General features: G+C 36.3%; 2 protein-coding genes across 2 annotated transcripts; both read right to left on the reverse strand.

Moving 5' to 3' along the window:
• Window positions 1-276: 276 nt before the first annotated feature.
• Window positions 277-2,301, reverse strand: LOC117333776 (acetylcholine receptor subunit alpha-1-B-like). The gene has a single exon (XM_033893200.1). It carries the CDS (start codon window positions 1,997-1,999, stop codon window positions 575-577), a length of 1,425 nt encoding a protein of 474 aa, XP_033749091.1. The 5' UTR covers window positions 2,000-2,301; the 3' UTR covers window positions 277-574.
• Window positions 2,302-6,553: 4,252 nt separating this feature from the next.
• LOC117332122 (acetylcholine receptor subunit alpha-1-B-like) lies at window positions 6,554-7,573 on the reverse strand. Its single transcript, XM_033891005.1, has one exon. The coding sequence runs from the start codon at window positions 7,571-7,573 to the stop codon at window positions 6,554-6,556; it is 1,020 nt and encodes a 339-aa protein (XP_033746896.1).
• Window positions 7,574-15,368: the final 7,795 nt, after the last annotated feature.

The raw sequence follows: 15,368 nt of genomic DNA on the forward strand, positions 1-15,368 counted from the left end.
GCAGCCCCACTATATAACTTTACCAAGCTCACTTGGAAGTTATGGACTCACTTGGAAGTTATGAGTCCATAACTTCCAAATCTTTATTATGACGTCATTATTATAGTGACGTAATAATTGTAACGTCGGCGATAACGAAAGATGGCTACATTGAAAAGGCTGTTCCGTCTTTGACGATAATAATTTGTTTATTCATTATCAGAGTAAAATTCCTGGATATAGTCTTTCAAATTCGTTGTCAAATGTAAATATAAGCATTGAACTGCTTTCATTTGGAAGTTATGGGCTGATGAATGCCAACTACGCGCTTCATGTTGAATTTGCCTTTGTCCAGTTGGCATTCATCAGCCCATAACTTCCAAATGAAAGCAGCTGAATGCTTAAATAACAATCTAGGTGCCTTGATAAACCATTTTCGAGATTGCCATTAAAATGTGGGGCGAAAAATATCTGAAATGTCAGTGATTTATGCTTGGAAATTTAGCATTTTTCCATGCAGATGAAATTTCAAGTACCATTTAAAAATTACAGTTCACTCTATATTTGCGAAAAACATCCCAGACGACGTCAAATTTTAAACAAGATTTGTAAACATTGTGTAAACTACCATGAGGATCAGAACGACCGAAATCCCGAGAATGAAACAAACTTTGTCATAGATATTTGCCACAGTTTTCCACGTATATACTTCTAGATCATCCTCCGTAACCTCTTCCTGTTCCTGTTCCTGTTCCGGTTCAATTGGAACTGGAAGAATTTTTCTATCACGTGACACGTGTAAATGGTTTCCTTTGGATTTTGATCTTGGTGTCAACTCAGGGCTATTACTCATTCTGTCTGATTGGGCCATTTGAACCATCACGTGAATATCATTTGTTGATTTCGATGAAGTATGTTCTGATCGGATAGTGTCATCGCCGCCGTTTTCCTCGGCTTCCCGAACTCTCGTGATATGTCGATGGTGTTTATGTGAAACACATATCTTACACGTGAAACAGTCCGTGACGCGTCGCACCCACCTAGGTACTGGCTTCGTGACGTCTTTGTGATGAAGTGTAAGACCTAATATAGTGAATATACAGATTGAAGTTGACACGACGAAATCGCACATCAGAAAAAACGTCAAAACGGACACCGGATTAGAAGCTTTCGGTAACGTATCTGAAACTATGGTCAGAAACACAGACACGGCGAGAAGACACGTGACACTGTATCCAACACGCTCACCCGAATTAGCTGGTAATAAAAACACCATATTGCTCAAAAGAGTCAACATAATTACTGGGATGAACACATTGACAATGAAGAATGTGTACCTTCTTTCCATCGTCACTTCGTAAACAATGAACGCGTGCTCACGTGACGCAAGTCCGTATCCATTTGTTTTAGTGATAAGCCATTCCACATTCTCCGAAAATTGTGTGAAATCAATATTTTCTTGTGTTGCTTGAAATGTTAACTGACTTGAGGTGTAACCCCAAGCTGCAAATTCAAGTTTACATGTCTGTTTGTCAAACGGGAAATACGTCACATCCACGTCACAGGTTGTATCCATTACTTCGCCCACCATCCATCTCGCTGTTCCATTAGAATAATACAATATTGGCAGATCGTCAAACCCGACTGTCCTGATGAATTGATACGCATTCACTAAGGTTAGTTCCGGTTTCCATACCAAACTCTGTGGAATATAAAGTTTATCAACGTTGTCATGGTTTGCTGGAGTCCATGCCATTCTCGGGTCATTCCAGAACAGATTGAAATAGCCAACGACTGAGAATTTTCCAGTCACTTCGTCAAAATCCTTTAGACTTAGCATAAAAAAACTCACATCGACATTGGTACTTTCCGACTGGTTTTCATTTGGCCTGACGAACCGGTTATAGTTGGTTAAAACGTTGTCATAGAGGCTCTCAGTGTAGCTTCTATTCTGTCCAGAACACAATCCAGTAAAAATGAAAATAAAAATAAAACAATTCACTCCATACAATGGACACATCTTCGTAGTTTTGTTTGAGATAAATAAACCAGATTCCTTTCTCTGGCAAAAAAACTAAATCAATCAAATTACAAGTAAATTTAAAACTCAGTTCAAGGCAATTTTTGAAAGGATTCCATTTCAACGATATCTATCCAAATCCATTCTTCATATTCCTCAAACAATCTCCCCAACATTTACAAAGACCTTCCTATAACTGTGTAAGTAAAGACCGTCTGGTATGAAGTACTTTCAAATGTCTGCCTGTTTTGTTGACTGTTGTAAGTGACACGAAAATACTACGCCGTGTAGCAGCTAAGAGTTGGTTGATCTAATAGAATTGTTAGATAGTATTCCGAAATAAATGATAATGATATATGTACACAGCAGACTATGAATTAAAGCCGTCTTAAATCTAAACGTAAATCTGTGTAAATACTTTATCGATATACGTCATGGTACCTGAAAACCAAACTGCCTGAGGTGGACACCTGTGGACAATGTGTCGAGAACACTGAGAATGGGAACGTCTCATAGGTCAACAAGAAATTCTTTCCATTTAAAGTTCAGTTCAAGTATGTGAAAACAAGATCTGTGTATTAACCACATTGTTTTGTAAGTCTTTTACCGATCAAACCCACCTCATCCGTTAAATATTAAAATGTATAAAATGGAGAATCTAAGTGCATCAATTTCACGAAATGTTAATACGTTTCCGAATAAAAAAAAATTGTACGTTGTATGTCTAAATCCGAAACTATATTTGGTTGTCTGTAGTCGGTGTCTGAATGACTGAATCGAAATACAAAAACAAACAATAATTAGATATAGTAATAAAAAAGATAAAACATCTACCATTGGCACATGGTTATAAGGATAGAGGTTATTCAATATGTAGGTGTTGTATATGTATTTCTTTCACTCTCAGCAGTCATTTTTCAAAAGTTACAAAAATAGACTCGACCTTTATGGCAAAAGATGTGGAAATATAATCTGTTACATAACGGTTTACGGGTTTATCATCTTTAAAAAAAACAATAAATTGATAGAAATCCATATAAAATCCAAAGTATTACAGATACTTGAATCGTCAACAAATTATTGCACCCGCGTGTCCTATTTGCAATCTGAAGACAAAATATTCATATGATGATAATATCAAAAATATTCTCGAAGCATATAATAAGGATGACATGACTCGCACACAGTTGTTGTGGTAAGCTTTATTTACGAAATGTCTAAACTGTGATTGCCATTGTTTAATACACTTAATGCATCTGGACCTTTAGGGAGACGGTGCAGAAAGGATTGCAGGTCACCGCGGCATCAACAAGGACCCGCACATCTGTCCGTTGTTACCTATTGCTTTGCTTACATCACCTCGAACAGTTGATTGCCACTTGGATAGAAAATGGTTAAATAAGTGACAGATCGACGACCCCAGACAAAGAACAGATTGACATCGATGAAGAAGAAAAAACACCGCAAATCTTTCGTGAAAATCAAGAAGTCTCTGGTTTCATTTAAACAGTTCTCAGTTAGTCAGGAAAAAGGTAAACAAATCCATAACAACATCGCATGTACAATATTGTACTATAATGTATAAATAAACATTGTCAGGAGTTACGTTCGTCTCCTTTAATACAACCCGTTACTCGTTTTCTGATATGATGTGGTTTGGTTTGTTTTTGTTTAACGTCCTATTAACAGCCAGGGTCATTTAAGGACGTGCCAGGTTTTGAAGGTGGAGGAAAGTCGGAGTACCCGGAGAAAAAAAAACACCGGCCTACGGTCAGTATTTGGTAACTGCCCCCATGTAGATAGTATGTGGTCCTACATGACATTTGTTGATTGGCCTAAAGGGGGTCAAGAGTAAATAGACAGCTACGTTTTTTTAACAAAACCTACATGCAAATATTAGTAGATATTTACCAAAAGTAGGTACCAGGTAGATATTGTTCAGAAAGTAGTTTAAGGTGGATATGTGTGGGTAACGTCTTACCTAGTTATTTTCGTCATATACTGGTGACACCAACCACAATTATCTTTATAATCAATCATCAATAAGTGGTGTCACGTATCCGCAATTACGTTCAAAACCTATAACGAATGGTTAGGGTTTTTAAATGAAGTACGCACTTTTAAGGTGATTTTTTAATCGTAAATTTTATGGAGTGTTCTTCAAATCTGTCCTAAGCGTTTGAAGCACCAATCATTTTTTTTTTTTTTTATTATTATTATTTTTCATTCAGCACACTTTTACCGGATATAGATGTCTTTGAAATTCGATGGTTGGGTGCTTATTAAATTTTTTTATTTCCAAAGAGTGTAGTGAACACGAAGCCCCTGGAACTTCAAGGTCGCAGCTTAGGGGTGGGGAGGGGGAGGCAGGGGAGGAGGGGTGCAATAACTTTTCAAAATACATTCATAATTACTTCGCTTTATAGATAATGCAGATATGCCATAATTTGTATAAAACATACGCATTGCATAAAGAAACACTAAACTTTGTCATTTATTTTCAAATTTTAAAGACGATACCCATTTTTCGTCTTTCACAATCGCGTTTTGATTTTCCATTCATACATTTGCAACAAACTTTACTAGTTTTCACCAAGAAATTAAAAAAAAATACAAATTAGTTTCTATCTATTATATTATAAAACAAACGAAATTAATTTATTCATTTATATTTACATTTCCGGTGTGTGTTTATTATATAACCTTACTAACGAAAACTTCGTTTACAGGTGTGTAAACATCAAATTTGACGCGTAGGAATACATTGTTCAAAGCCGGATCGGTGCACACATGCGCAATTAGTGTGAATGAGCAATGACTATTTTCGTTTCTGTTTTGACTTTTTTTCCAATGAAATATAAATGGAATATGGTAGAATCAACTAAAACGATGAAAAAATAAAATGTTTGAGATATCTTACAGGAATCAAATTTAAAAAGATGTTACTTTACAACTGTATTTTGCTTATTCCTATAGTTGACAACCTTTCCCGCAAAATTGAAATCTGCTGTTTAGTGATACTATTGATATTCCGGCTGTGACGTTTATTCGTACAACGCCGAAAAAAAGAATGCCGATTTAATTTTTTCATGACACAATGTAAATATAAGGAATAATTCTTGTGTTTTATTCCAAACCATAAACAAGGCCAACTGACAATCCTTATTTATTTGTAATAATATACAAACGTGTATCATGTCCATTTTAATATAAGCCTTTAGTCTAAAAATGTACTTTTCGTTTTAATTCTTTCTGAAAATAAGAACTATTGATTTCGTTTGCACTTAACTATGAGAAAACAGTATTTGTGTGTACAGTGTAGATTGTACCAAAGCTACCTGTAAATGACTTGCCGATATCAACCGATAACAAATGAACTCGATACAGGATAAATTCTCTGTTCACAAATCTCACGATTTCTATTAATTCCTAGTACAAACATTATATCTCGAGTGTTTTCACGGCTCGTCGTTGAAAGTTCGGTCGCACAAGGTGAATATATATGCAAGTGGCTCTTAGGAGTATAATGTCCTATGAATATCTAAGTTCAAATGAAGGCGTATGCTTCGGAAACGGAAAGGGTCGTACTGGAGTCATTCTGTGCTATGACATGGTAAATGACGTCTTGTTTGTCAATGAAAATTTGATAAAACTTCTGGGGTTTTCTTTGTTTTTTGAGGGGTTGTTTTTGTTGTTGTTTTTTTTTTTTTTTTTTTTGTCTTCTTTTTTGTCTGTTTTTTGCATCAAATATCGAAACGGAAGGTTATCAAAATGTTATGATAACATTTTTTTCATTATTGACCAGTCAGATAGGTACTTGTTATTCAATGCATTCGCAAATGCGGACTTTCTGATACAGATTCACCATATTTTCAATTTATTCAGTATTTCAATTTAAACACAAGGTTGTACTTTGATACACTACAAAAATTTGCTTTCTGTGAGAAAATAAAACATTATTCTCTCTATAAACTTAAGATAAATAAATGATTATCAAGAAATTAAATTCATATAAATAAATATATTATATATTAAAAATATTCTCGATTAAACCTTTCACTTTGTGTTTTGTGCCCGTAGGATCTGGCTGAAAATGGACTGGGAATCCTTGTTCTTAGCTCGAAATAAAACATGTCCATCAAAACAATTTATGTGACTATGGAAATTCTCGTTTCAATTGATAGCTGCATGTAGAATTTTCATTCAGTAGCAATTAAAGTTGGTTTTTTTATTCTACTTTATTTTATTTTTTTACAAATGACACAACCGAATACCACATTAAAATATATATTTATTAATGGATGAATTGTATGCCGAACAATGGATAAAAAACTGCATCCTCCTGCTGTTTCATCAGAGATACAAGAGGTCAAAACTGCAGAAATAAAGACGGAGATTAGGAAACTCAACATGGGCCCAGTAATGTTCAATACATCTGGTAGATGTTTGATATATCAAAACTTTTTTGAAATAATATGACGACTTCAAACATTGCACAAACAATACGGTATCAAGTCTCTCTGTCAATTCTCCGTACTTTACTACTGCAATACCTTAAACGATATTCGTGTACATTAAGTAAATAACCAAAAGTACAACACATGCTCCGATACTTAGAATAAAGCACACAAGGTCAAAAATCCGGGCAACACTTTTCCATGTAACTTCCTCTTCCTCGACCCTCCTCTCCTCAATAGCTGATGCTGTGTTTCTCTGTGTAGAACCTTTACGACGAACACATTTGAAGGATGCTATTTTCTTTAGCAAGGCAGGTATTTCGTGTTCTTCATCCTTCCTGTGGTAGATTTGGAGCCCGAGTACAGTTAAAACACAGAGGCATGTTGCAAGAACTAAGTCACACATCAGGAAAAAGCTTAAGACTGAAATCGGACTGGAGGACCGTGGAAGACTTTCAGAAACTATTGTAAGGAACACCGCAATTGCCAAAAGACATGTTATACTGAAGCTGATGCGTTCCTCGCTCTCTGCAGGAAGTAGAAACACCAGCGGACAAAGACCCGTTAAGAGTACTACCGGAATATAAATACTGATGATGAAAAATGTCGATTTTCTCTGAAGATGAAATTTATAGACGATGTAAGGGCTACCACTGACTACAACTTCGTTCTCAGTTTTAATAACATCCCATTCAGTATTTTCTACGTAATATCTAAAGCCAACCTCGTTAGCTGATGGTGTTAGAACGATGTCGCTTTGTTCGTAGCCCCATATACGGAAATATAACGGACATACTTGTTTATCAAAAGGGTAATACGTCACATCTACGTCACATATTGCTTGCATGACGTCACCAACGTTCCAGGTTGCATCACCGTTATGTTTGTACCGTATGAGATTGTCGTTTGATCCGAGAGGCTTCAGGCGTGAGAACGGGTTTGACAGGGTCAGAGCCGGTTTCCAAACGTCACTTTGAGGGAATTCCATTTCGCTTATATCCCCGTATGAACTAGACGTCCACGATAGTCGTTCGTCGATCCAATAAATGTAAAGGAAAGCCACAACAGTAAAACGACCCGTCATCTCTTCCAGTTCATGGATACTGGTGACATGCATATCGATTGTAACCGAAGTTGCATTGCTTTGATCCACGTCCGGACGAATGTGTTTGTAGTAAGAGGCACCAGACGGTTGAAGCGTTCTATACAACGTCTCAGCTTCAGACCGGTTTGCATAACCATGACAGGTCCTAAAAGTTCCGCTCATAAATAACATTAATAGTTGCACAATCGTCTCATATACACGTATCCAGTACATTGTTCTTAGTTAAAGGTAACTGCAAATAGTTTCAATTCAGGTCTTTCAAAACGTACTGCACTGAATGTATAGCCACTCGGATTGCCCTTATGTCTCTCTCGTTGTACTCAGGATCGAATACTTGTTGACACTTGTGTGTGGTTTGGTTATTTTCATACAGATGTACCATACCCACATGTATTTGAATACTTCTGTTCGATAAGATTAGCTGAATGTATTTGGTCCGTGGTCCGTCATGGTCCAATAAGGAAACAGTTTGTTATGATTTCCCTTTTAATAGAAGTCGAGATCGAGGGAAGGCCGAGGTTAAATGTAGATAACCTACATTATGCGTTAAATCTCTTTACCAAATTTCAGAGTCTTTAAAAATGGTAGTTGCTACTCCTGCTTAGCGCTCAGCATATTTGGAGTTGGACGACTGGTTCGCCTGTTGTCAGTATAATGTGACCGGGTGGGGTGTGCTGCTGGGTGTCTTCGGCAGTATGCTTCAGTGAGGTATCACTATAAATCGGCAAAAGTTCCGGTCTATCACAAAGAGACTTAACACGAACATACCGCAGCCTCCCAAAACACACATACACACTCACCACACGCATGCATGTTGCACGCACAGGAGGCCGTCCTTAAATGACCTTAGCTGTTAATAGGACATCAAACTAAAAAAAACAAACCAAACCAAACCAAACCAATACGCGAAATTATCTTTATATGAACCATATAGACTCTATATGTATTTTGTTTTCTTTCTTATTTTTTTTTTTTTTTTTTACATTTATAACACATTTGACATAGATCTTACCTTTATTTGTAGATTTTATCCTCTGTTGTAATCAGATCAGTTTTGTCTGCCTGGAATAAATGGTGTAGTTGTATGACTAAATTAACCATGAGTTACTACATATCATTGGCTACATAAGCCGTGGGAAGCAGTGATTTGTACATAGTATACCTTTGTAATAATGAATGCAAATCTAAACTATTATGCCCATTAGCAAACCATACGCCGAGTAGACTATTATCGCAGTCATTGGTATCCATCTCAATTCAATTCAATTTTATTCCTAAAGTTTGATAACTTAATGAACAGCTATCAATTATTGCTTCAAATGATACAAAGGATATACAAAGGTATTTTTTGTACATTCAACCACCATTATCACTCCAACATCATCATCACGTCGTCGTCGTCGTCGTCATCATTAGCAGCAGCAGCAGCAGCGTCGTCGTCTTCGTCATCATCATCACCATCACCACCGCTGCCACCGCCACCGCCGCCGCCACCACGACCATCACCATCACCATCATCATCATCACAACAGCAACCTGCCTGTGGGTTACATCATTCGTTATAAGTTCAACTAACATGTTATTTAAGCATTGAGCTGCTTTCAGTTGGAAGTTATGGGCTGATGAATGTCAAAGTCAAATTTAATGAAGCGCGCTAGCGCTTCGTGTTGAATTTGCCTTTGTCCAGTTGGCATTCATCAGCCCATAACTTCCAAATGAAAGTGGCTTAATGCTTATATTTACATTTGACAACGAATTTTAAAGACTATATACAGGAATTTTGCTTCTACGATGAATGAACCAATTATTATCGTCAAAGACGGAACAGCCTTTTCAACAGCCATCTTTCATTATCGCTGGTGTTACAATTATGACGTCACTAGAATAATGACGTCATAATAAAGATTGGGAAGTTATGGACTCGTAACCTTCAAGTGAGCTTGGTAAAGTTATATAGATGGGCTGCAGTGTACATTTAAATATAATGCCATTAAAACGTTATAAACATCTACATAAATTATAACGATATACAAATGTACCTTGTTAGCGTCACACATGTCTTATTAGCCTCAAATATACATCTGGCAAGTCTATGAGGATCGCTAATATTATCAACACTAAGTAACTGTTTATAAGTTTATAAAGGATTGTGCCAGTAATATGGTTTTATTTATTTAACTCTCAGAGTATGATGATTCCTGCATCTCGACAAAATATGATATTCGTCTTCTATATCTAAATTGCAGCTCATTCTTGGTGTTTGTTCTCTAGTTGTATTATTACATCTTTTAGTTTCAATAGCTAAATTAAACAGATTTTGTACACACATCTAAAATACGTCTATTTTATACAGAGGTAAAAAGTTTACAAAGATAGCTTATAAAACTAATACGTCTAAAATTATTAGGTTCGGTAAAAAAAACTTTATTATGAACAGGAATAACTATGTATGACTGACGACCAATTAGAAGGGTAAAACAGATTCTTGTATATAACCAAACATCGTAGATAAAGTTTGAAAAAGTAATCCCAGCCAGCTTTTAAACATTCATTCAACAAACCACCAGATCAATGCGATTTAACACTTTTCAATTTCCGAGTAGCATTTTGATTCTTGTAATGAAAAATAATTTTGGACTTAAAATCGAACCCTGTGGAACCCCGGAAGTTATATCGCATCGACCGGAATTACTTTTTATTAATGATTTGCCATCTGTTTTCAAATTTTCGAACTCTTTACTGTTTGCTGGTGATAGTTAGTGTTTTCAGTCTGTTAGTGCAGTATCATATCGTGACCTATTACAAAGTGATATTAAAAGGGTGCATGAATGGTGTCATGACTGGGGAATGAAAGTGAATGTGAAAAGTGAATTTATCTATGAAGAAAAACAAAATGTATTACAATATTACATAATTGGAAGGGATATATTGATCAGGGAACAGCGTGTGAAGGACCCTGGTGTGTGATTATCTCAAGAATGAAGTTTTGACACTCACATTAAAAACTTACATCAAAATCTATGCAAATGTTGAGCTTTTTAAAACGTTCCTGCAAACATTTTACATGTATTTCTGTTTTAAAAACTCATGTGTATTACACGAGTTAGAAGCAGATTTGAGTAATGTGTAGTATCTGATCTCCTTATCAGTCCACTTTTATCAAGCATTTAGAAATGGTCCAAAGAATTTTTTTAAAGATTTTTATTTTTTAAAGCCAAAATAGTATTTGAAGACCAATCTTATACATGTGTTTGTAAACATTTTAAGTTGGCAAGTCTCGAATGTCGACAGAATTACTTAGACACTGTTTTCCTTCTTAAATGTGTCCATAGCCTCTTCGACTGCTCTTATCTGATAAATTCTGTATCTTACCATGTACCTAGTCACCATTTCAGGAAGAGTGCAAAATCGTTATTTTACAACTCATTTAGCAGATTTAATGTACGTAAATTCAGTCTTTTTATGAGCAGCCAAAAATATTTTAATGTTATCATGGTATTTACATTGTAGACTTTATGTGCCATTCTCTGTCAACTTTTAAGAAACAATTAAAATAATTACTATTTTAGGTAATTGTTGCTATCTATTTTATGTCATAATTGCTTCCATCTTTGTGACTGTATCACAATCAACAAGGGACCGCGGTGGCCGAGTGGTTAAGGTGTACCGACACTTTATCACTAGCCCTCCACCACTGGGTTGTGAGTTCGAAACCTACGTGGGGCAGTTGCCAGGTATTGACCGTAGGCCGGTGGTTTTTCTCCGGGTACTCCGGCTTTCCTCCACCCCCAAACCTGGCACATCCTTAAATGACCCTGGCTGTTAATAGGACGTTAAACAAAAACAAACTAAACACAATTAACATGTGGTTACCATTATATTATTGGACCTTACGGTATGTTGAATTGAAATGAATTAAAATTGGCATTCAAAAAAAGAAATAGGATCATCTGATTCATCAAAAAGTTTGTCATCGTCTGTAAGGTTAAAGTCGTCACTATGGGCTAGATCTTGTACAAAAGACAGGTTTTTGAAATGATTGTACAGTTGCTTACCGTTTAACACTGGTGATTTAACTTTCTTCTTACCAATTATTTTATAAAAATACTAAAGTTTATGTTTTCTAATATACTCCAACATATCACCTTCGGCACTCAAATATTGCTTCTTTGACTTACTTTCCAGGATTCAGGCACTCTTTCTTTTACGGATAGGAACAGAATGTGTCGAATAACATTTCTTAATGTTGAATTTAATCTGCGTCGTCGTCGTCAGTTACAGTGAATTTCAATATAAGCATGATCGGAAAATTCAACAAATTTGCAAATCATGATTTTTTTAACAACAGAAAATATCCTGAATGGTATGAATACAAAATCAATAACACCCATGCCATTTGCACCGCAGAAAGTAAAATCACTACAGAATCTATGTCTCTACCATTCAAATTTTTAAGATCTGAGGATAAACATAGGTTTAATAATCGAGTACGGAATTAGTAAACTCATGGATCAGGATTATTTCTGATCGACAGAATTCCTTTCTTCATCGGTATCACTTAAGTAAATACAAATGGGTTAAATATGTGACTATATGCGTCATGTGAGTTATCAAATGAAATAAAATCATCATTCGCATGGGTACGACTGCTTAAGTCGCTTATAACCATTACATTTGTGGATTCAGAATGTTCGTTTATAAAGTTTTCAAGAATTGATATCACATTCATAGTGTTAATAATTAATTTTTCTTTGTTTTCATGGTAAATACTGAAATGTGATTGGTCGAAAAATTCTTTTCATTCTTCTATGAAAGAAATTCCGAGAATGGCGCGAAAAATGTGACGTCACAATACGACAATTGACGTTGCGTATTGATTTGAGAAAAAGAATCCCAATTAAAACCAGTAAAATTATACATAAAACATGTTTTAAATTAGAAAATCATTTTCAAAAATTAATTATAAGCGTTGATGTCAATTATTTTTTAGTTTCATCGGGGTATGAAACAAATTGTGTTTGCAAACTTCTGTAAGAATCCGCGTAGCGGATTCATACAGTTTGCAAACAAAATTTGTTTCATACCCCGATGAAACTAAAAAAAATGACATCAATGCTTAAATAAAAACGACATGAACTAGGAATACACCTGTATATGTAAATAACAATATTAGATTGTCAGTACAACTGGTCAAACGTTGGTCAAGAGTAACCGGTATAATTGTATCAAACCAAACATGACCTACATTTACAAAGGAGGAGTACCAATTTGGGTCCTCTTGTGACTATCACCGTTAAGTTTTATTTTCTTGTATATACATGTAGATATATTGAGGTTAGGTGGTCACGACACGAGATGAAATTAAGGTCGGGTCAAAGACCATTTCGAGTTAAGAGGAGATATAGCGGAGGGCCAGTTTCCTGATTGGTCCAATTTTGATGAAACTTAATGATGTCTTGGAATCTTTCTTCATAATTATGACGCATTGATATGTTGAAAATAACACCAATTGAAAAAAACAATTACCCTTAAAAATGCCTATCGACAAATAAAGTTGATCGGTGATAGCCACCAGAGGGACCAAATTGACACCCCTCCTTAAGAATAGTATAAAGAATTAGTAACACAAGCCCGCCGCCTTGTGTACAGCGAGTTAATTTCCTTGGTACGACAACTAAGTATGTCCTCAAATTCTAACTCAATGTCTTTAGGAATCACAACACTCGGATTAGAAAATAACATCGTAATTAGGTATAACATTGTGGAATTCGACAACTTTAAGTATGTTTTCAAATCCACCATTTACGTTCAATGATATGATTATCGGTATCAGTCACATGTTTTGCCCGGTCACAGGACTGTCATTAATACCCCCGATATCCCTATATCGGCGAGTGCGTACTTAATCGACGTTGACGCTTGGAATGGCGTGGACCAGAAGAGGGCGTCCGGTCCTATGGCGCGGGAAGGATGCCATAATTAAATATTTCTGCCTAGGCAAAAATCGAATATTGCTTAGGCAAAAATATTTCAGCCTAGGCAATATTCGATTTCTGCCTTGGCAAAAATCGAATTTTGCCTAGGTAGAAATCGAATTTTGCCTATGCAGAAATCGAGTTTTGCCTAGGCAATATTTTATTTTTGGCTAGGCAAAATTCGATTTCTGCCTAGGCAAAAATAATTTTGCCTAGGCAAAAATGTTTAATTATGACATCCTTTCCGCGCCATACGGTCCAAACTAGGACTGCTGGATGGTTTCTGTCTGTGTAGATCGAGATGTAAGTGTCTCTCTAACACCCTACAAGGGGACATCATAGTAGAGCTTACCATTCACGTAGAGTCGATCATGTACCAACTTAACTCGACACCCTTCACTTCTGTAATGCTTAAGCACAGGGTATTACTTACGACGTGGGTCCTCCATTACCGCCGAAAAGTATTCATTGGTCCAGTATCCAGAACTCCTCAGTTTCGAAGAACTTTCTCGAACAATTTATATGTCATTGTGGTGAATAAATCCAGTCACTATTCCTCGATACTTGCCACTCACAAACTTACCAAAACGGTGCTCATTCCGAAAATCCGTGCGAATCCATCCCGTGCTCATAATAAAGGAAATCCCTTTCAGTGAACTCCCCTGGATTTTCCCCTTGTAGTCCATGGAATATGAGGTTGTTTTTCATCAACCTGCATTGCAGGCCTGCGCAAGATCTCTCAATGTAATTCTCTCAGAATGCAGCTCTTTTAAATCGTCAAGAATTTGAGTGGTGTCAACTGCGTGCTTGTCATCAGCAGTTTCGGGATTGGTTAAAGTGATGTTATTCTGATCAAAACAAGACTTAACATCGTCATAGATATCACTCAGGTCCTGGGCATCATTTTGAGATAGACTGTCTGATAACACTTGATACAGAATCACGAATTTCCCTGTACTTTACATCAATATTCTTCATCTCATGTTCTAACTGATGAACTTCAGCGGCCAAAGAACTTGATCAATCTTTATCACTTAATTGGTTTTCAATCTGGGCAAGACCTGAATCTAGTCTATTAAAAAGTTCAGTCATGTGCTTCATAACAACCGTGGAATCCTCTGAAACACCTTCATATAACACTTTGTGTGCCTCACTAGCAATACTAGATTTTGGTTGATGGATGTGGTAGTAAGGTTTTGGGGGCCAAAATATGATATTTTACACCTAAAATACTATTATTTCCAAGCGGTGGAAACTAAATGGGATATTGTTGTCTCATGTACAAAATATTGCTGGGATACATTACGTTGCGAATGCCCTTGCATTATTAGAGCGACGGCCCTACCCCTATCGACTTCACACAATCGCGACATTTCGCTGTACGATCGCTTCGGACAGAAATGTTGTGTAACTGATCTGTACTGTTCCAATGTTTGATTTGTTATTATTTACCAGCACATATGGTGCATGAGTACCCCGGATGCACGCTTTCTTCAATAATCTGCTGAAAGCACGCAGCGTCAAGCGACGTCACGAACGACTAAATTTTAACTGAAAATATTTTCACAGTGCACGAAGGTAGCTCAGTGTGAAATTTAACTAAATTTAGACCACATCTCTAAAAGTAACATTTGAAAAACCGAATTTCCGTTTCTTTTTTCTGCTAGTATAAAATTTACTATATCAAATGGTAAATGGCAACACGAGCGTTCTCCACGTGCACGGGCTAAATACGATCGGGTGCATATTTTGACCATCAACAAAATGATTTAAAATGACGGACATAAAATGATGATCCTATCTCATTTGGTATTCAACTATGGAGCTCTATG

The sequence above is a fragment of the Pecten maximus genome, chromosome 8 (assembly GCF_902652985.1).
Source record: "Pecten maximus chromosome 8, xPecMax1.1, whole genome shotgun sequence".
In the NCBI taxonomy this organism is placed as follows: Eukaryota; Metazoa; Mollusca; class Bivalvia; order Pectinida; family Pectinidae; genus Pecten; species Pecten maximus.